The sequence below is a fragment of the Mobula birostris genome, chromosome 24 (assembly GCF_030028105.1).
Source record: "Mobula birostris isolate sMobBir1 chromosome 24, sMobBir1.hap1, whole genome shotgun sequence".
In the NCBI taxonomy this organism is placed as follows: domain Eukaryota; kingdom Metazoa; phylum Chordata; class Chondrichthyes; order Myliobatiformes; family Myliobatidae; genus Mobula; species Mobula birostris.
Window position 1 is genome coordinate 60,015,292 of NC_092393.1, and position 23,436 is coordinate 60,038,727.

At 47.6% G+C, this 23,436-nt stretch overlaps 1 protein-coding gene across 1 annotated transcript in view; it reads right to left on the minus strand.

The window, feature by feature from the left end:
• LOC140187279 (sulfotransferase 2B1-like) overlaps positions 1 to 20,388 on the minus strand; it is a 36,131-nt gene extending 15,743 nt beyond the window's left edge. Inside the window, exons 1-3 of the mRNA XM_072242421.1 lie at positions 20,207 to 20,388; positions 3,631 to 3,839; positions 34 to 160 (exon numbers count right to left, since the gene is read on the minus strand). Of these exons, the coding sequence (XP_072098522.1) occupies positions 34 to 160; positions 3,631 to 3,839; positions 20,207 to 20,342 (472 nt within the window). The 5' untranslated portion in view covers positions 20,343 to 20,388. The remainder of the gene's footprint in view (positions 1 to 33; positions 161 to 3,630; positions 3,840 to 20,206) is intronic.
• Positions 20,389 to 23,436: the final 3,048 nt, after the last annotated feature.

Sequence of the window (23,436 nt, forward strand, 5' to 3'; positions counted from 1 at the left end):
CTTTGAACAAATTTAACATATGCAGGAAATTACCTTTTCCTTCCAAGAACTTATCAATGAACTCATCGAATCTGCCTGGATTGTCCAAGAAGGCAGCAATATTGTGATAGTGGAAAGATGACACCAGAGCGTCCTTTGGATGACGTGCCATGTATACAACCTGCAAAATGTAATAAAAATGACAGTCAAAATGTTTAGTCTGCAAGAACTGACATGCTTTTTATGGGGATACAATTCAACGTTCCCCCAAACTTCTTTCACAGCTGCGCACACCAACCATTGATCTGAGCAGGAAAATTTTACAGAGCCTAAAACTGAGAGGCACTTCAAATGTTTTTTTTGTAACATGCATATACTTTGATAATAAATTTACTTTGAACTTCTTCTCTTCTCTATTCAGTTCTTGAACTGACTAACAAAACCCTAATCACTAAAGTTTAGCAACACTTTGCACTAAAATGGATGTTTTTTTTATTCTGCATAAAAATGTGTATAATTTGTTTAATTTATGCTTTTCCTTGCCAATGCTACTTATCTGATGCTTGGTACCTGTGACGCTACTGCAAGTAAGTTTTTCATTGCACCTGTGCACACATGGACTTGTGGAGATGACAATAAACTTGACTTTGACTTCAGCACTTTTGATACGTTCTTCGACCAGGCTCCTGCAAAATGGAGAACGCTTATCCTATTAGTAATGTCAGTGTGGTGACTACTTTGAGAGTTCCTAGCTCTCTTTAGAGTGTTAGAACAGTATAGCACAGAAAGAGGCCCTTTGGCCCATCTAGTTTGCACTGAACCATTTAGCTGCATAGTCCACTCAACCTGCACCTAGACCATAGCCTTCCAAACTTCTTTCACCCATGTACCTATTGAAACACTCGCACCACCCTCTGCATGAAGAAGTTCGCATCAGGTTCCTCATAAATATTTCACCGTTAACTCTGGTTCTAGTCTCACCTAACCTCAGTGAAATTCTCATTGAATTTATCTTCCTGTCAAAGAAAAGAGGTGTGTGTGTGTGTGTGTGGGGGGGTGTTGTGACATTTTGATATTCCTGGGTCCCTGACTTACATAAAGTCATAGGAAAGCACGGCACACAAACAGGCTTTTTTGCCCCAGCTAGTCCATGCTGTACACTGGTAACCAAGAGATTGAACAAAAGACCAGCTTTAGTTACCTTGGTAGCTTTATATCACAAGATGCCAGAAGTAAATGTAACGCTCAGCTATATTGGCTCATATTTATCTAGGGAAACCCCGTCTGCCGCCCAACCTTGTCTCCTGGTTACGGCGGTTGCTGTGCAATGCCACCTGATACGGCCTCAGACATCTACCATCAGCCAGCACACAATGTACATTTTACAAATTACACTTTATAAATCTTACTAGGACATGAGGTTAATAGAGGTACAATACAAAAGGGAATGAAAAAGGCGCCAGACTTATCAATTTCTTCGTGCACACAGTTGGAGCTTGGGACCGTCTTCCTTCCCCCTGCAATCCACTCTGGACACCTTTGACTCACAGCTCAGGACCACCCAAAGTGATCGACCGGAGCACTCCCAGCACGTCCATCGTCCTCCCGGTCTCTCCTCCAACTCCCCACCAAAACCCCCCTTTCCCAGCCATATGAAACAGCATATCACCCCGAGAAAGAATAACATGAACACCCATTGGTTCATTCGCTCGGATATCAATAATATAACCCAAGCAAACGGCTAGCGAGAGAACTTCCTCAGCATTTAATATAGCAAAGAAGCCATTTTAATTAACATACGCAGTAACATAAAAGAAGAAACTCCCTACATAAAGTAAAAATAAAAAGAAGAACTGCCGTCGCCAAAACCAACTTCCAAAAAATGAAACCCATTTTTACCAACAGACACATTTCTATAACAATAAGGCTTAGGCTACTAAAATGTTACATCTGGTCAATCTTGCTGTATGCTTCCGAAACATGGACTGTAACACCAGAACTCCAAAGAAACTTAGGAGCAACAGAAATGTGGTGTCTTAGAAGAACGCTGAAAATATCATATAGAGATAGGGTAACTAATAAGACAGTACTCCAACGTGCCATACAAAAAGATCTTTAATTAGAACATTAAATGAGAGGAAACTTAAATTCCTGGGCCATGTCATCAGGAAGGGAGAATTAGAATGCCTTACATTACAAGGCCATATGCCTGGGAAACGCGGAAGAGGAAGGCAAAGAAGAAAATATATGGACACTGTGAAAGAACTAACAGAGCTAAGTGTGAACTACCATTGACACTGTGAGGGATCATTCGATGTGGAGAGCCATGATCGCCCAAGCGTGTAACGTGCAAGGCACATGAAGAAGAAGTCGTCCATGCTGAGCCAATTTAACTGCCTACTCCCATCAACCTGGACACAAAATAATTTGCAGATGCTGGGGTTAAAGCAACACTCAGAACACGCTGGAGGAACTCAGCAGGTTGGGCAGCATCCGCGGAAAAGATCGGTCGACGTTTCGGGCCGGAACCCTTTGTCAGGACCTGGACTGGGACCATAGCCCTCCATACTCATATCAGCCACGTACCTATCCAAACTTCTCTTAAACAATGAAATCAAGCTCTCACGCCCCACTTGCGCTGGCAGCTCGTTCCACACTCTCATAACCCTCTGGGCGAGGAAGTTTCCCCTCATGTTTCCCTTAAACTTTTCACCCTTCATCCTTAACCCATGACCTCTCGTAGCAGTTCCACCCAACCTCAGTGGAAAAAGCCTGATTACATTTACCCTGTCTATACCCCTCATAATTTTGTATACCTCTATCAAATCTCCCCTCGGTCTTCTATGTTCTAAGGAATAAAGTCCTAACCTATTTGAACTTTATAACTCAGGTCCTCCAGTTCCAGCAACATCTTTGTAAATTTTCTCTGTACTCTTTCAACTTCGTTTACATCTTTCCAGTAGGTAGGTGACCAAAACTGCGCACAATACTCCAAATTAGGCCTCACCAATGTCTTATACAACTTCAGCATAACAAGATATTAAGAGGAATAGATAGAGTGGATAGCCAGCGCCTCTTCCCCAGGGCACCACTGCTCAATACAAGAGGACATGGCTTTAAGGTCAGGGATGGGAAGTTCAAGGGGGATATTAGAGGAAGGTTTTTTACTCAGAGAGTGGTTGGTGCGTGGAATGCACTGCCGGAGTCAGTGGTGGAGGCAGATACACTAGTGAAGTTTAAGAGACTACTAGACAGGTATATGGAGGAATTTAAGGTGGGGGCTTATATGGGAGGCAGGGTTTGAGGGTCGGTACAACATTGTGGGCTGAAGGGCCTGTACTGTGCTGTACTATTCTATGTTCTATCCCAACTCCTGTACTCAATACTTTGATTTATGAAGGCCAAAATTACAAAGGCGTTTTTTTTAAACCACTTTATCAAACTGTGACACCACTTTCCAATGAATTATGGACCTGTATTCCCAAATCCCTTTACCCCCGCACACTCCTTGGTGCCCTACCGTTAACTGTGTAAGATCTACTCCGGTTGGTCCTACCGAAGTGCAAAACCTCACACTTGTCTGCATTAAATTCCATCTGCCACTTATCAGCCCACTTTCTCAGCTGGTTGAAAGGAAAAACCATACTTCACTTTTGCTTTTGACTTATCAAAGGTCTTTGGCAACATGTGCCTTTGAAGGTGCGTTGTAATCAGCCGAGGCGATGGTCTGTCCTCCAGCAGGCGTTTAGAGAGGTGATGCTCCAGCCACGGTACCCGCTGCCAGTTCAGGATGCTCAGCACTGGAGTCAGATCGCCGTTGCTGAAGATCAGAGGCACTATCTCTTGCATCCATGTTGTACCTTTTAAAGAAAAAAAAGATTAGCTTTATTTGTCGCACACACATCAAAACATATGTATATGCGTTGTTTGCGTCAAACCAAATCGGTAAGGATTGTGCTGGGGGCAGGCAGCTGTGCAGGCCAAGTCTTTATGTACATTTAAGGCAGAGGTTGATAGATTCTTGATTAGTTAGGAGTGAAAAGATACCGGGGGTGGGGCGGGGGGAGAAGGCAAGAGTTTGGGGCTGAAAGGGAAATTGGATCAATCATGATGAGATGATGGAGCAGACTCAATGGGCTAAATGGCCTAATTTTGCTCCTGTATCTTATGGTCTTGTATGTAGAAATACGTGAATTGCAAATATCACCGCGCTATCACGTGATACGTGTGCTCCTTGCTTAAAGCAAACTCGAAGTTAACACCCGCATTTCGGACTCCCGTATCTTCCTTTGAATTAGTTTTAATATTTTGAAGTTACAAAACTTAGCAACAAGTGTTACGGGCTCCTGAACCGCGTGGATAACTCCAATCACTTGTCTTCTGGTCAATTGTCAGTCTTCGCCTGTTTATATATAGTTGATTTGTAAATTATATTTTGTTTCAAATTCAGATTCATTTATTTATGCCATGTACATCGAAAGACACCAGTGGAGATTAGGAAGATGACGGCACCTAACAGCGACTCCTTTGATCTTGCATCTTCGGAAACAGCTCTAGTTCTATCTTTGACATCTCTTTTTTTTCCCCTTTCAAGGCTCTTTTGAAGACCCTGACCTGGAGTTACATGCTGAGCAGTTCTTCGCGGAAATGGGGCTGGCTCTCAGGACCTCGCGACCGGCCGCTTTGCGAATACACCAAGGACGCGGCCTGAAAGACTCCAGGCTGCCGGATTTTCGTGGCTCGGAGAGGGCTGATTCGAGGCCGGTGCCACTGCTGGCATGTCGTGGGAGAACACGGAAGATCGAAAGTAGCGAGCTGGCTGCTGGCTGCGTGTCCAGTTTGGGCAGAGCTCGGAAAGAGTGACACAACAGACTTTTAACACCATAAATCAGTGAGTTGTTTTGTTTTGTCTCCACTCTCGCTGTGTAACGGGAACATTTCTTTTTCCCTTATTAGGGAGAGAGAGAGCTTGTGATAGGTTGAATTACTGGTTGAATGAGTAGTCTTTGGAATACTGCGAGTCTGTGTCTTTATCGATGCTTTGCTGCATGCTTGACTGCTCGGTGGGGGTTGCCAATGCTTTTTGCTGGTGGGGGAGGGGGGTCATTGCTTTGCTACTGACTATGCATGGGAGGGGGCAGCTGGGGGGGCTTTTGGGGTTCTAACATTTATCTGTCATTCATTCTGTTTTTCATGGATGTTTACGAAGAAAAAGAATTTCAGGATGTATATTGTATACATTTCTCTGACATTAAATGTACCTATTGAAACCTTTTGATCAACCTTCAGGCTCTAATCTTTAGTATTGATCCCCTGGATTAGCTAATGATGGAACCCCGAAACTTCAGACTCAAACTCAGGACCAGCCCTCGTAACTCCTGCTCGTCTGGCCTTCGAACACGGAGTGGAAGCCTGGACGAATGAGTCTCAGGATAGAATATTTTGACAATAAATTTACTTTGAACTTTCAGCATGAAAATAGACTCGAGTTAACCTACCACTTGTGAGATAAGATCTCCTTCCATGATGGAATGCAGGAGAGACAAACAAAAAGCTTTTAAAATTACAGGCACCCTCAGTTTGCAATTGTTTACTTACAAACTTTTGATACAACGTCAACAACCCTGAGACATGGTAGTGTTGATCGTCAAAGCCATCTCTTACTGTAATGTACACCTGGAGATTGTAAGTACGTAGGAATACGGTGTACCAAATGCTCCAAGTTTAATGCTGAACCAACTCCACAACCTACAGACTCACTTTCAAGGACTCTACAACTCAGGATTATTTATTTACCATTTTTAGTTAGAATTTGCATGATTTGTCCTCTTTTGCACATTGCCTGTTCATGTATAGTTTCATAAATTCTATTGTGTTTCTTTATTTTCCTGTAAACGCCTGGAAGAAAATGAATCTCAGGGTTGTATATGGTGACATATATGTACTTTGATAATAAATTTACTCTGAACTTTGAACCTCATCCATTACACCATAGCTCCCCCGCTCTCCTACTGCGCATCGGTGAGACCAGGTGTAGGTCAGGTGACCGTTTCATGAAACACTTGTGCTTTTGTCTACAATGGCAATTGTGAACGAGAAAGAAAACATCTTCTGTTCCTGGGTTGTCTACAACCCGTTGGTACCTAGACTTAATCTTCCAATTTCAGGTAACCTCCACCTTCTGCTATCCTTTCTCTCAGCTCCTGATTTACCCAGTTTTAGATTTAGTTGTGAGGACACTCAGTCCTCTTTTATTGTCATTTAGTAATGCATGCATTAAGAAATGATACAATATTCCTCCGGTGTGATATCACAGAAACACAGGACAGACCAAGACTGAAAAACTAACAGAAAACCACATAATTATAACGTATAGTTACAACAGTGCAAGCAATACCATAAATTGATGAAGAACAGGCCATGGCAGAGTAAAAAAGTTCAAAGTCTCTCGAAGTCCCACATCTCACGCAGACGGGAGAAGAAAGAAAACTCTTCCTGCCATGCCCGACCACAGTTCGACTCTGAGTCGTCCAAAATCTTCGAGCCTCCGACCAGCCCTCCGACACCGAGTACCGAGCACCATCTCTGCCGAGCGCTTCGACCCCAGCCCCGGCCACCAGCAGCAGACAAAGCCGGGGACTTTGGGGTCTTCCCTCCAGAGATTCTCGATCGCACAGTAGCAGCGGCAGTGAACTGGGCATTTCAGAAGTTTCTCCAGATGTTCCTCTGTGCCTTCTCACATCTGTCTCCATCAAATCAGAATTGTGCATGGCATCCTACTTACAAATACGATATCATTTCACCGGAGAGCTGCGCGCACTGCGTCGCGCTGCCATCTTCTCCCCTCTGGTCCTGTCTAACCATCAGCCTCATCTTCTGCCTGCTGGCTCCCCTATACCTTCTCCTTCACCCTCTCCGAATCACTGACCTGGCCCCCACCGCTTTATTTTCACCATGGATGTCCAGTCCTTATATACTTCCATCCCCCATCAGGAAGGTCTTAAAGCTCTACGCTTCTTTTTGGATTCCAGACCTAATCAGTTCTCCTCTACCACCACTCTGCTCCGTCTAGCGGAATTAGTCCTTACTCTTAATAATTTCTCCTTTGGCTCCTCCCACTTCCTCCAAACTAAAGGTGTAGCTATGGGCACCCGTATGGGTCCTAGCTATGCCTGCCTTTTTGTTGGGTTTGTGGAACAATCTATGTTCCGTGCCTATTCTGGTATCTGTCCCCCACTTTTCCTTCGCTACATCGATGACTGCATTGGCGCTGCTTCCTGCACGCATGCAGGACTCGTTGACTTTATTAACTTTGCCTCCAACTTTCACCCTGCCCTCAAGTTTACCTGGTCCATTTCCGACACCTCCCTCCCCTTTCTAGATCTTTCTGTCTCTGTCTCTGGAGACAGCTTATCCACTGATGTCTACTATAAGCCTACTGACTCTCACAGCTATCTGGACTATTCCTCTTCTCACCCTGTCTCTTGCAAAAACGCCATCCCCTTCTCGCAATTCCTCCGTCTCCGCCGCATCTGCTCTCAGGATGAGGCTTTTCATTCTAGGACGAGGGAGATGTCTTCCTTTTTTAAAGAAAGGGGCTTCCCTTCCTCCACTATCAACTCTGCTCTTAAACACATCTCCCCCATTTCACGTACATCTGCTCACACTCCATCCTCTCGCCACCCCACTAGGAATAGGGTTCCCCTGGTCCTCACCTACCACCCCACCAGCCTCCGGGTCCAACATATTATTCTCCGTAACTTCTGCCACCTCCAACGGGATCCCACCACTAAGCACATCTTTCCCTCCCCCTCTCTCTCTGCATTCCGCAGGGATCGCTCCCTACACAACTCCCTTGTCCATTCGTCCCCCCCATCCCTCCCCACTGATCTCCCTCCTGGCACTTATCCGTGTAAGCGGAACAAGTGCTACACATGCCCTTACACTTCCTCCCTTACCACCATTCAGGGCCCCAAACAGTCCTTCCAGGTGAGGCAACACTTCATCTGTGAGGCGACTGGGGTGATATACTGCGTCCGATGCTCCCGATGTGGCCTTTTATATATTGGCGAGACCCGACGCAGACTGGGAGACCGCTTTGCTGAACATCTACGCTCTGTCCGCCAGAGAAAGCAGGATCTCCCAGTGGCCACACATTTTAATTCCACATCCCATTCCCATTCTGACATGTCCATCCACGGCCTCCTCTACTGTAAAGATGAAGCCACACTCAGGTTGGAGGAACAACACCTTATATTCCGTCTGGGTAACCTCCAACCTGATGGCATGAACATCAACTTCTCTAACTTCCGCTAAGGCCCCACCTCCCCCTCGTACCCCATCTGTTACTCATTTTTATGCACACATTATTTCTCTCACTCTCCTTTTTCTCCCTCTGTCCCTCTCAATATACCCCTTGCCCATCCTCTGGGTCCTCCCCCCCACCTTGTCTTTCTTCCCCGACCTCCTGTCCCATGATCCTCTCATATCCCTTTTGCCAATCACCTGTCCAGATCTTGGCTCCATCCCTCCCCCTCCTGTCTTCTCCTATCATTTTGGATCTCCCCCTCCCCCTCCAATTTTCAAATCCCTTACTCACTCTTCCTTCAGTTAGTCCTGACGAAGGGTCTCGGCCCGAAACGTCGACTGCACCTCTTCCTACAGATGCTGCCTGGCCTGCTGCGTTCACCAGCAATTTTGATGTGTGTTGCCTGTGTTGTGTAGCTTGCTTTTTATTCCAGCAGCAGTACATCAAAGGTATAAAAATATTATCAGTTACAATACATAAATAAATAAGTGTTGGCACGTGGCCAAGTGGTTAAGGCGTCGGGCTAGTGATCTGAAGGTCGAGAGTTCGAGCCTTGGCTGAGGCAGTGTGTGTGTCCTTGAGCAAGGCACTTAACCACACGTTGCTCTGCGACGACACCGGTGCCAAGCTGTATGGGTCCTAATGCCCTTCCCTTGGACAACATGGGTGTCGTGGAGAGGGGAGACTTGCAGCAAGGGCAACTGCTGGTCTTCCGTACAACCTTGCCCAGGCCTGCACCCTGGAAACCTCCCAAGGTGCAGATCCACGGTCTCACGAGACGAATGGATGCCTATGTATAGATAAATAGTACAAAAATAGAGCTGAAATAGACGTGCCTCCTTCCTGGTAGTAACGAGAAGAGAGTGTGTCCTGTGTGGTGAGGATTCTTCATGATGGATTACAGCTACTGCCAGTGACAGTACGAAGTTCATAGTAAATTTATTGTCCAAAGTACATATATGTCACCGTACGTAACCCTGAGAATCAATTCCTGCTGCTGGCTGTAAGGAGTTTGTATGTTCTCAGTGTGACCGAGTGGGTTTCCTCCGCATGCTCTGGTTTCCCCCCACAGTCTAAAGGCATGGGTTAGTAGGTTAATTGATCACATGGGTGTAACCGGGTGGTGCGGGTGCATTAGGCTTGAAGGGCCTTTACCGTGCTGTATCTCCAAATAAAGTTCAAAAAAAAATAAAGAGCCAAGTAAGTATGGACTTTGAATGAGTGGTTTCCCTTAACTGAGTCAAACTGTCGAACTGTCGCCCTCCCATTCAGCCCGTTCCCTCTCGTATCTCTGAGCCCGTGCAGCAACCTCCTCCCTCACACACATACATAACTCTGCCCTGGACGGTGCCCAGTCTGGCTGCGAGAGAACGAGGGTTGGGCGTGGCACTAGCAGTACCATCCTGTGAAATCCCAGAGCTACCGAAACATCAGCAGATGCTCCAGAGACATCATTCCTGGGAGAGGAAGGACCTTCACAGAGAAGACATATAGAGTCATGTGGTGAAAGCAGAAGTGACAGAACCGGTCAATCTTCTATCAGCCCAAGATCGAGGACTCCTGCTGCTGTCAACTGCCTACGTCCTACTAGGCTGATGGAACTCAGAAAACAAAAATACATCCACTCGTCTGCAAATACAAACGGGGGTGGATGGATATTGAGATAAAGAATAAAACCAAGGACTGGCAACTCCTTCAGAGCGGCTAAAGCCACAGTGGGCTGGGTTGTGCCCTCCCGCTCCATAACTCCAAAGCACAGACTGAAAATGTTACTGAAGGGCAAAAAGGCACTGAGGGAAAAGTCCACATCAGCCAGCTTTGGATCAGAGTGCAGCAAGTAACACTGGGAAAAACAGGTACAGCAGCCTGAAGTCCCACACCGCCGGTTTCAGGAACTGCTACGTCAGGAGTTCGGGAGTTGGACTGTGCCCAATGAGTGAAAAGATGAAACATGATAAGAAGCGGCAATTTGACTTTCGTATGCAGGTGAACATTAAAAATTAATGTTCAGCGCTTCGTGGCGGCTTTCAAAGTTGGACTGCGCCCAATCACTGAATGGAGTTCGTTAGAAAGGGTGAATAAAAGTAAGGTGAGGGCAGGTGACATCAAGACTGGGGGTGTAGTGTACAGCGAGAAAGGCTCTCTAGCTTGCAGAGGGATCTGCATCTGCATCAGCTGGAAAAATGGCAGATGGAATTTAATGCAGACAGGTGCGAGGAACAACCAGTGTAGGTCTTACATGGTGAATGGAAGGGCACTGAAGAGTGTGGTAGAACAAGGGAATCTGGGAGTAATTCATTGCAAGTGGCGTCACAGGAACATAGGCTCTGTTTCTGTGCAGTACTTCTCTATGACTATGATGAAATGACACAGCAGACTCGATGGGCCAAATGGCATAATTCTGCTCCTATATCTTATGGTCTGTGGTCTCAACCACTTGGTTCTTGAACTAGGCTGCACAACTGTAACGACTACAAGACTGTAACCACCTTGATCTCTTTGCACTAAAACAGACTTGTTCTAATTGCATTCTTTCTTGTAAAAAGATTGTGTACAATTTGTTAAATTAAGGTTTTTCTTTTGAATGCTGCTCAGGGGCCATGTGATGCTGTGGCTGCTCCAAGTGAGCTTATCATTACACTGCTAAGCGCAAAGAGACACTAAACTCGACTTTAAACTGTAAACATTCATTCAGCCAGAAAAATGCCGCAATCTCCAAATACATTAAAGCAAAACAACCTGCAGATTGTGTAATCAGCAGAATTATACAACATGGGAGCCTTCTAGAAAATCTGTCAAATCAATGTCAACTGTACGTAGCACCAATCAATCATCCCATTGGTAAACACGAGGAATTCTGCAGATGCTGGAAATTCAAGCAACGCACATCAAAGTTGCTGGTGAACGCAGCAGGCCAGGCAACATCTCTAGGAAGAGGTACAGTCGACGTTTCGGGCCAAGTCCTGATGAAGGGTCTCGGGCTGAAACATCGGCTGGAATCACCCCATTGGTATGTGTTCCTTTGCCTTATCCTTCCTGAAATCCACAATCAACACTTTCATCTTACTGACGCTGAGTGCCAGGTTGTTGCTGCGGCACCACTCCACTAGTTGGCATATCTCACTCCTGTACGCCCTCTCGTCTCCATCTGAGATTCTACCAACAATGGTTGTATCATCAGCAAATTTATAGATGGTATTTGAGCTATGCCTAACCACACAGTCATGGGTATATAGAGAGTAGAGCAGTGGGCTAAGCACACACCCCTGAGGTGCACCAGTGTTGATTGTCAGCGAGGAGGAGATGTTATCACCAATCTGCACAGACTGTGGTCTTAGATAGATAGATACGATATACTTTACTGATCCCGAGGGAAATAGGGTTTCGTTACAGCCGCACCAACCAAGAATAGAGCATAAATATAGCAATACAAAAACCACAGACAATCAAACAACAAAATGCAAACTATGCCAGATGGAAAATAAGTCCAGGACCAGTCTATTGGCTCAGGGTGTCTGACCCTCCACGGGAGGAGCTGCAAGTTTGATGGCCACAGGCAGGAACAACCTCCCGTGCTGCCAAGTGTTGTATCTCGGTAGAATGTGGCCGAAGCCCAACAGTAAAAAGTTCAATATCCAGTCTTCCAGTTAGGAAGTCGAGGATCCAATTGCAGAGAGGTATGGAGGCCTAGGCTCTGTAACTTCTCAATCAGTATTGTGGGAATGATGGTATTAAATGCTGAGCTATAGTCGATGAACAGCATCCTGACATAGGTGTTTGTGTTGACCAGGTGGTCTAAAGCCGTATGGACAGCCATTGAGATTGCATCTGCCATTAACCTATTGTGGCGATAGGCAAATTGCAATGGGTCCAGGTCCTTGCTGAGACAGGAGTTCAGTCTAGTCATGACCAACCTCTCAAAGCATTTCATCACTGTAGATGTGAGTGCTACTGGGTGATAGTCATTAAGGCAGCTCACATTATTCTTAGGCACTGGTAGAATTGTTGCCTTTTTGAAGCAAGTGGGACCTTCCGCCTGTAACATTCATCTGGTGGTGAAGCATCGCTGCCATTCATGCTAATGGGTTTTGCTTTGTAGGAAGTAACGTCTTGCAAACCCTGCCAGAGTTGTTGTACATCCAATGTCACTCCCAGCCTCGTTCAAAATTTTGCCCTTGGAATAGCCCTCGGCAAGTCATGCCTGGTTTTCTGGTACAGACCTGGGTTGCCAGCCTTGAATGCCACAGATCTAGCCTTCAGCAGATGACATACCTCCTGGCTCAACCATGGCTTTTGGTTTGGGAATGTACAGCAAGTCTTTGCAGGCACACACTCATCCACACAGGTTTTAATGAAATCAGTAACAACTGCAGCATACTCATCCAGGTTTGAAGATCAATCCTTGAATACAGTCCAGTCCACTGATTCAAAGCAGTCCTGTAGGCGCTCCTGTGCTTCCCTCGTCCATACCTTCTTGGTCCTCAGTGCTGGTGCTGCAGTCTTCAGTCTCTGCCTATACTCAGGGAGTAGAAGTACAGCCAGGTGATTAGACTTCCTGGAGTGAGGGTGTGGGGTAGCACAATAGGCATTCTTGATGGTGGTGTAACAATGGTCCAGTGTGTTGTTTCCTGTAGTGTTGTAAGTGATCTGTAGGTGGTAATCGCTTAGAGATTTTTTCAGACCGGCCTGGTTAAAATCCCCCAAAACAATGGTGAAGGGATTAGAGTGCCATGTTGATCCCATTGTTCAGATCATCTAAAGCCTGACTGACATTGGCCTGAGGTGGAATGTACACCACTACCAAAATGATCCCGGAAATCTCCCGTGGTAGGTAAAATGGACGGGCACTTAACTGCTAGATATTCCAGGTCTGGTGAGCAGAATTGGGACAGCACTGATATACTTGCGCACCAAGAGGAGTTGATCATGAGGCATACTCCTCTACCTCTGCTTCTGAGAGACTCTATAGATGTATCCTGATGGCGTATAGTAAACCTGTTGATCTGAATCGCTGCATTGGGGTTAAATAGGATTCTGTGAAACAAAGGACACACGCGGTCCTAATAGTCATAGGCATAGTCATACTTTATTGATCCCGGGGGAAATTGGTTTTCATTACAGTTGCACCATAAATAATAAATAGTAATAAAACCATAAATAGTTAAATAGTAATATGTAAATTATGCCAGTAAATTATGAAATAAGTCCAGGACCAGCCTATTGGCTCAGGGTGTCTGACCCTCCAAGGGAGGAGTTGTAAAGTTTGATGGCCACAGACAGGAATGACTTCCTATGACGCTCTGTGTTGCACCTCGGTGGAATGAGTCTCTGGCTGAATGTACTCCTGTATCCACCCAGTCCATTATGTAGTGGATGGGAGACATTGTCCAAGATGGCATGCAACTTGGACAGCATCCTCTTTTCAGACACCACCGTCAGAGAGTCCAGTTCCATCCCCACAACATCACTGGCCTTACGAATGATTTTGTTGATTCTGTTGGTGTCTGCTACCCTCAGCCTGCTGCCCCAGCACACAACAGCAAACATGATCACACTGGCCACCACAGACTTGTAGAACATCCTCAGCATCGTCCCTCTAATACAGCACCCTAGCTCTGAGATCATTGATTTTTATTAAGCTGTGCCCAACTACACGGTCATGACTGCAGAGGGGGTAGAGCAATGGGTTAAGCACACGTCCTTGAAGTGTGCCTATGTTGATAGTGAGGAGGAGATGCTGTTTCCAATCCACATTAGCTGGTCTCCTGGTGAGGGTACATTCAGATATTTACCCTCTCTGCTAGGCATTGCTGCACCACACATTCCAGATGCCCACCCAACATGCCTTCAAAAGTTTCTCCTCAGCTCAACATGTAGCTTCTTTTGCCAACTTTCCCGAAGAATGGCACCCAAGACCAGACAAAACCCAGGACCCCTTTGGTACTCTGTATATCCTCACAAATTAAACCCCCAGAATCACATGTATCAGTTATCCACATTCCGAATCTGCGATCTACACTTGCAAAGTATAATACGGCTGGGTGGCGGGGCGGAGATACGTCCCCACCAAGGGAGATGTAGGGCGCTCCTTCCCTCCGCTGGCCTGCAGGTCACCCTCGGGCAAAGTGTAGCATCTGCTTAGCCCCCTGATCAGGGTCGCGTGAAGCCATGGGAGCAGGTGGTGGACGGTCGTACGAGCAGCCGGTGCACATCGCGAGTCCTGGTTATGTGACCACTGACACCAGGCAGACAATCTCTGTAGAGTATTGATAATGACTGGGGTCACCTGTCTGGTAAAGACACTGTCATGAGGAGGTACTTGGTGTCCCTATCCCAGACCCTTCCACACCTTCGGGACACTTTCTTCGCCATCTGTAATGGACCTACCCGTTATTTCATCCTCCGTTGGATTCACGCCTGCAGTCGCCGTTTTTTTTGACTTTGTCATGTTCGGCAAAGATCACAAGATCCTACATCTATGGACTCCAGAGCCTGCTGGCCCTGAAACTAGCAGGCATGAACTTCAGATTGCGGCTCCTGCCACTGATCTCGGCGGCTCCAACACCTCAGGGCATATTCAAAACCCGGACTCCAGCAACGACCATGGACACCTTCACAGCGATTGCGCAACCACCAACTGCGACTCCAGCCTTGAACTCCAGGCCGGGTCTTTATGTGCTGCTGTTGTGACTCCCGTCTCCCCTTCCCCCACCAATACCCTGCAATCCCGTCTCCTTCAGATCCCACCGTCAGCTCCTGGGTCCTCAGAGGTTCCATCTTCCTCTCACCCCAACCCTCCCCTCTCCATTGACACCCCCAGCCTCCCCCTTCCCGCCTCTGATCCCAGCTCTCAAGATTCCAGCCTTGAACTCCGGGCCGGGTCTTTATGTGCTGCTGTTGTGACTCCCGTCTCCCCTTCCCCCACCGCCACTCCGCAGCCCCGTCTTCCTCAGATCCCACCGTCAACTCCTGGGCCCTCGGAGGCTCCATCTTCCTCTCACCCCAACCCTCCCCTCTGATCCCAGCTCTCATCCGTGCTGGGTCTTTACCATCCCCTCCGACCTTCAACTGTCGGAGGCAGAACGCTCTGTCCTCAGTAAGGGCCTCACCTTTGTCCCCCTTCGCCCACACCTCAGCGAGTTCCGTGTTCGCCACGATGCGGAACTTTTCTTCCGCCGTCTCCGTCTCCGAGCCTACTTCTTCGGCAAGGACTCTTCCACCCCCACCGATGACCCCTTCTCCCGTCTTCAACCTTCCACCTCTTCATGGACACCCCACTCTGGATCTCTTTATCGCTAATTGCCGACGGGACATCAACCGTCTCGACTTCACCGCACCTTGTCCCCATTCCAACCTCACTCCTTCAGAACGCTCTGCTCTCCACTCCCTCTGCACTAATCCTAACCTTATTATTAAACCCGCCGATAAGGGGGGTGCTGTTGTAGTCTGGCGTACTGACCTCTACCTTGCCCAGGCACAGCGACAACTCGCGGATACCTCCTCTTATTTACCCCTCGATCGTGACCCCACTAAGGAGCACCAGGCCATTGTCTCCCACACCATCACCGACTTTATCCGCTCAGGGGATCTCCCATCCACTGCTACCAACCTTATAGTTCCCACACCTCGCACTTCCCGTTTCTACCTCCTACCCAAGATCTACAAACCTGCCTGTCCTGGCCGACCTATTGTCTCAGTTTGCTCCTGCCCCACCGAACTCATTTCTGCATACCTCGACACTGTTTTATCACCCCTTATTCAATCCCTTCCGACCTATGTTCGTGACATATCTCAAGCTCTTAAACTTTTCAATGATTTTAAGTTCCCTGGCCCCCACCGCTTTATTTTCACCATGGATGTCCAGTCCTTATATACTTCCATCCCCCATCAGGAAGGTCTTAAAGTTCTACGCTCCTTTTTGGATTCCAGACCTAATCAGTTCCCCTCTACCACCACTCTGCTCCGTCTAGCGGAATTAGTCCTTACTCTTAATAATTTCTCCTTTGGCTCCTCCCACTTCCTCCAAACTAAAGGTGTAGCTATGGGCACCCGTATGGGTCCTAGCTATGCCTGCCTTTTTGTTGGGTTTGTGGAACAATCTATGTTCCGTGCCTATTCTGGTATCTGTCCCCCACTTTTCCTTCGCTACATCGATGACTGCATTGGCGCTGCTTCCTGCACGCATGCTGAGCTCGTTGACTTTATTAACTTTGCCTCTGGAGTCTGGATTACTAGAACTAAGAAAGTTTTATTAAAGAAACAAGCAACACAGTAATCGAAAGGATAATAAATGCAACAGTTCAGCAATGATAAACACACATGTGCACAGAATTAAGATAACAGGATCAATCAAGCTCTATCGTTGTCTAGGGGTAAATGACCAATTTCAAAGTGACACAAAGTTCAGTCCAATTTAGTTCAGTTCGCAGTAATCGTTGCCGTGGCGATGGACAACGTGGGGGGAGGGAGAGAGAGAACGAGAACGACTGATCATTCAGAACGGCTTCCACTCACAGACCGGCGAGATTGCTCACAAGCAGCTTTCCGGGCGGGTCCTTGGTGATGTCACCTGAGGTCACCAACTGTGACCCCTTCTCCAGATGCGGTCGATCCTCTGCAGTGAACCCGGCACCCAAGCGAGGGTGGACACACACCGGGTTCCCGCTGATCGTACCTTTCCACCCTGTGCGTCTAAGGTCCGGTACTTCCCACCGACTTGTGAGAGGCGCACCGCTTCCAGGGTCTCGTTACCTCGGGTGTCGTGTGTGTGCTGCCTTAGCGAACCTGTCCCTTTTTATCCCCCTGCTGGGGTATCGCCTGTCCATCACTTCAAGCAGTTCAGGGTTCAAAGGGGGAGCCGCTCTAGACAGCTCTCTCTCCCGTCCCTTCATTACACATCTCCAGATGCTGCTTCATTGTTCCTTATCTCTCCCTCCCCTGAGGACAGGTGGCAGACCAACTGCTGATGCCACTGATGCTAACCCAGGCCAGCAAACATCTTAATTTATGTGTATTCTCGTCACAATACTTACTAATCCAATTTACCACCCCATCATCCAGATCATTAATATATATTACAAACAACATTGGACCCAGTACAGATCCCTGAGGCACACTGCTACACACCCTCCTCCAATCTGACACACAGTTATCCACCACTACTCTCTGATGTCTGACTGCTGAATCCATTTTACTGCCTTCAAGTGGACATACCCAAATCAAAAGCCATGGATGAACCGGGAGATATGAAGTCTGCTAAGGACTAGTTTTGTGGCATTCAAGACCAGTGACCCAGAACAATAATTCAATAAGATTTGTCAAACATGACCTTCCACACACAAATCCATGTTGACTGTTCCTAATCAGACCCTGTCTATCCAGAAAATTATATATACCATCCCTAAGAATACTTCCCATCAATTTATCCACCACTGACGTCAAACTCACAGGCCGATAATTGCCAGGTTTACTCTTAGAACCCTTTTTAAACAATGGAACCACATGAGCAATACACCAATCCTCCGGCACCATCCCCGTTTCTAATGGCATTTGAAATATTTCTGTCAGAGCCCCTGCTATTTCCACACTAACTTCCCTTAAAGTCCTAGGGAATATCTTGTCCGGATCCGGAGACTTATTCACTTTTATATTCCTTAAAAGTTCCAGTACTACTTCTCCTTTAATTGTCATACTTTCCATAACTACCCGACTTGTTTCCTTTACCTTACACAATTCAATTTCCTTCTCCGAGGAAAAGAAATTGTTCAAAATCTCCCCCATCTCTTTTGGCTCCGCACATAGCCATCCACTCTGATTCTCCAAGGGACCAATTTTATCTCTCACTATCCTTTTGCCACTAACAACAGATGGTGCAATCCGGGTCATATTACCATCGAGGACCAGATATTGAACTTTTTACTGTTGGACTCCGGCCACATTCCACCGATATTCAACACTGGGCGGCACGGGAGGTTGTTCCTGCCTGTGGCCATCAAACTTGCAGCTCCTCCCGTGGAGGGTCAGACACCCTGAGCCAATAGACTGGTCCTGGACTTATTTTCCATCTGGCATAGTTTGCATTTTGGTGTTTTTTGTATTGCTATATTTACGCTCTATTCTTGGTTGGTGCAGCTGTAACAAAACCCAATTTCCCTCGGGATCAGTAAAGTATATCTATCTATCTATACAAACCCTTTGGATTTATTTTCACCTTACTTGCCAAAGCAGCCTCATATCTTCTTTTAGCTTTTCTAATTTCTTTCTTAAGATTCTTTTTACATTCTTTTTATTCCTCGAGTACCTCATTAACTCCAAGCTGCCTATATTTATTGAAGTTCAGATTTCAACAAGGCCGCCTTTAAGAAGTTTCTGAACAACTACCACCGACATTTCATCTGTGGAACCAGAGAAGCCAACATACTTGACCACTGTTACACCACCACCAAGAATGTTTACTGTGCTAACAAACCAATGCCCTCACTTTGAAAAGTCCGATCACCTGGCTGTACTGCAATTTCCGACATACAGGTTTCTGCCTACACAATGTCCATATCCCTCCTCTCTGCATAGTCATGTCTTCATCTAAACAACTCTTAAATGCCACTCTCCTATCTCCGTCTACCACTACCCTGACAGTACATTCTAGACACCCACCAAGTTCTTTTGCACAGAGGGTGGCGAATCTGTGCTCGGCAGCAGCTAAGCTGCGCGGGTACGTGACAGCAAGTAACGGAAATGCTCCCATGCACATAGCCTTCGTTGCCGCACAGCTGGAATTTGCTTCTACATGAAGAGCCATGAAGTTTTCAGCCACGTAAAAATTTCCTGCTCAGAGCAATGGCTGGTCCGTGCAGCGTTAAAAAAGAGGAACCGTTGACTGACGGCTTAGAGATCAAGTCAGCGGGTGTATTTAAGGGGGAGGTTGGTAGGCTTCTCGATTAGGAAGAGTGGCTCAGTCTACGGCGATAAGGCAGGAGAATGGGGTTGAAAGGGATAATAAATCAGCCATGACGGAATGGGGGAGCAGACTCGATGGGTTAATTCTAACTCATTTCTAGAATGCTTCCCCACCCCAGAGATTAAACTGACAGCATCTGCTGGGTTCTGAACAACAGGTTAATTCAGCAGCACCCTCTCCCTTCCATAATGTGGAGGCTGTGGATCCGCCAGCTTCAGATCTGGTTCGGCACACAATTTCCTTGTTTACCAAGTGGGTCAGTTATTTCCTCAAGAATGTGCACATTTCCTTCAATGGTATACACTCAGTGTTTGGGATTTAATCAGGTTGTACCTGGGGGCAGGGCAAGTTAAAGGCGATTAATGGATATGGGGATCATGCTGCCTGGGAGGGTGGCGGGGTAGAGGCAGATACATTAGGGATATTTACCGGGGTAGAGGAGAGGCATATATTATATATTTTTTATATATTTTACCGGGGGTGCTGATGGAGGCAAATATATTTTGACATTTAAGGGCAATTCTTCAGATCCTGACGAAGGGTCTCGGCCTGAAACATCGACTGTACCTCTTCCTACAGATGCTGCCTGGCCTGCTGCGTTCACCAGCAACTTTGATGTGTGTTGCTTGACATTTAAGGGTACTTGTATGTGGGAGGGACACACGGAAAATGCTGGAGGAACTCAGCGGTCGGGCAACATCTATGGAGGGAAATGAACAGTCGACGTTTGGGGCTGAGTTCCTTCGTCAGGACTGGGCTGTGTTAACTGGTCGGCACAACATGGTGAGCCGTAAAGAGCCCGTACCGCGCTTAACTGGTCTGTGCTCCGTGTTTAACAGAGATAAGGAGGCTACACAACATTCCACAGACTTGGGGTTGGCAGAGCTCCAGGGAGAGGGAAGAAAAGTCCGCGTTGTGGAGTTTACCGAGTCGATTCCCCACAACCCCGATCTAACGCCTACCTGATTTGGGGTAGGTGACAATGAAAATGTCTTCGTCTCGGACCTGGAACTCCTCCCGGGTGGATCTCAGGGTTTCCTCCGAGGTAACGTGCTTGGGGAACGGGATCCCCTCGTGCACGACGTACCGCTCACTCATGGTGCGCACTACAGAGACAGCACCGGCACTGGCAGACGCGCACTTCATCCGGATACCGGATCAGTGGGAGGGGCGCCGGCTGAGTCCCTCCTCTCAATCCTCTCCCCCTCCCCTCCCCCTCTCCCCTCCCCTCCCCCTCTCCCCTCCCCTCCCCTCCCCTCCCCTCCCCCTCTCCTCTCCCCTCTCCCCCTCCCCTCCCCTCTCCCCCTCTCCTCTCCCCCTCTCCCCCTCTCCTCTCCCCCTCTCCCCCTCCCCCTCTCAATCCTCTCCCCCTCCCCTCCCCCTCTCCCCTCCCCTCCCCCTCTCCCCTCCCCTCCCCTCCCCTCCCCTCCCCCTCTCCCCTCTCCCCCTCCCCTCCCCTCTCCCCCTCTCCTCTCCCCCTCTCCTCTCCCCCTCTCCCCCTCTCCTCTCCCCCTCTCCCCCTCCCCTCCCCCTCTCCCCCTCCCCTCCCCCTCTCCCCTCCCCCTCTCCCCTCCCCTCCCCTCCCCTCCCCTCCCCTCCCCTTCTCTCCCCTCCCCTCCCCTCCCCTTCTCTCCCCGTCCGCTTCCCCTCTCCCCCTCCCCTCTCCCCCTCTCCCCCTCCCCTCCCCCTCTCCCCCTCCCCTCCCCCTCTCCCCCTCCCCTCTCCCCCTCCCCTCTCCCAGTTCCTTTATTTGGTTCCATGCTCCGCCTTCCTTTCCTGTTGGACCCTGACATTTGCTGCGACGAACGCACAGAGAGGAACAGCAAACCCCTCTCCACAACAGTGTCCAAAAGTTCAACGTAAGTTTATTATCAAAGTACAAATATGTCACCATATACAACCCTGAGATTCATCTTCTTGCAGGCATTCACATAAATACAAGAAACACAATGGAGTCAGTGAATGACCGTACTCAGCAGAATGGACCAACAACCAGTGTGCAAAGACAACAAGCTGTGCAGATACTAAATAAATCATTAGATTTGAGAACGTGGACGAAGGGAATCCTTCGATGATGGATGCTGCTTTCCTTATATCTGTGCTCAGTGGTGGCGAGAGCTTTGCCTGTGATGAACTGGGCTGTGTCCACCACTTTCTGTAGACCTTTCTGTTCCTGGGCGTTGGTGTTTCCACATCAGACCACAATGCAACCAGTCAGGATACTCCCCACTGCGTCTGTACAAGCTGGACAAAGATGTTGGTGATGTGCTGAATGTACGCGAGCATTTAGAATGTAGTGCAGGGGTTCTCAACCCTGGGGTTCATGCGCCCTCTACCACTAACTGCATAGCAAGCGGTCAGGATGCCCTGAAGAAAGGGCACTCTTCTGCCTTCCTTGTGATGGTGATTGTTTTCTGGTCCCAGGACAGATCCCCTGAGATGATCATGCCCGTGAATGTAAAATTACTGACCCCTCCCCACCTCCAATCTAATGACAACTGACCATTGGAGCTCTGGCTTCTTCCTCCTGTGGACAATTATCAGCTCGTTGGTTTTTGCTGACGTTGAGTGAGAGGTTGTTGTTGTGGCACCACTTAAGCAGATTTTCAATCTCCCTCCTATAAACCTATTGTTGTGTGGTAAAATGCAAAGACATTAATATCGTTTTACATTGTTCTACCTCAATACATTATGCAATATTCTGAATTGCATGAACAGACTGTAAGACAAACTTTTCACTCTACCTCAATAATCTTAGGTTCCCTGTTGTGCAGTTTTAATTGGAGAACTTGCCACAATTCTGCAGACTTTGGCTGTCTTGCTTGCTTCAGCCTCTCCAGGTAATCCCGGACAACCTCGATGATGTGTACAGGACTCTGTGGAGGCCATACCATGCCATCAATCGCAGAACTCCTCATTCTTCTCTCCGCTGAAGATAGTTCTTCATGACCTTGGCCGTGTATTTCCAGTCATTGTCCTGCTGGGAATGAAGCTGGTACAGATCAGACACCTCCCTGTTGCTATTGCATGGTGGATGAGAATTTGCTTGTACTTCTCAGCATTGAGGATTCCATTAATTCTGACCAGATCACCAGTTCCCTCCAAGAGAACCACAACCTTGTCATAGGGTGTGGAGGCTTACGTACCTCAATGGTCCAGAGAGCTGTGTTGGCTGGAGTCAGGACCTTGTGTTTTGGCTTTTGGTAGGGTCACCTATACCAAACCGGTCAAAGGGTAGAGGGCAGATTTAGAGTGGCCCACTGTACCTCCAGGTTTGGGGTTCAGCTCAGGACTAACAGTGCTGTGGAAACAGCACTGAAGAATCCTTCTACATCTGTGCGTGACTGTATGGACAGACAGAGATGGAGAACTTGCTGCCCTAAATGCCAGTGGTGAAATGGACTATAAATGGAATTGGTGAAAAGTAACACCAGTTCTGTTTGTAGAAATGCAGCCCCAATCCTGCAGGGAATCTCCACCGTGCTTCACTGTTGGCTGCAGACACTGATCTATGTAGTGCTGTCCACCCCTTCTACGGACAAACTGTCTCCTGTTTGAGCCAAGAATTTCAAATTTTGACTCACCAGTCCAAAAGCTCTTGCTGCCATTATTCAGCACCCCAGCCCACGCGCTTTCTGTGCATAGGCGAGTCTCTTGGCTTTGTTTCCACTTCACAGGAGTGACTTTTTGGCAGCAACTCTTCCATGAAGACCACTTCTGACAAGATTTCTCCATACTGTGGAGGGCTGTACTTGGCTTCCGAGCGTTTCTGTGAGTTCAGAGCTGACAGCAGAGTTGGACATCTTCTGATTTAGAAGGGACGTCTGTTTGATGTACTTCTCGTCTGCTGCACTCAGTTTTCATGGCTGACCACTGTGTTTCTGGTCCTCAATCTTGCACGTTTCTTTGTGCTTCTTCAGAAGAGCTTGGACAGCAGATCTTGAAACTCCTGTCTGCCACGAAGTTTCTGTTTGGGAGAGACCTTGCTGATGCAGAATGATCATCTTGTCTCTTGTTACTATGCTCACTCTTGCCACGGTGTAAAAGGTTAAACTGTCACATCTGCCACGCCCACACCTTTTAGTTTGGTTGTCTTTCACCCAGTTTGATTCCTTCTACACACATTTCTGTTCCAGTTACACACATCAAAGTTGCTGGTGAACACAGCAGGCCAGGCAGCATCTCTAGGAAG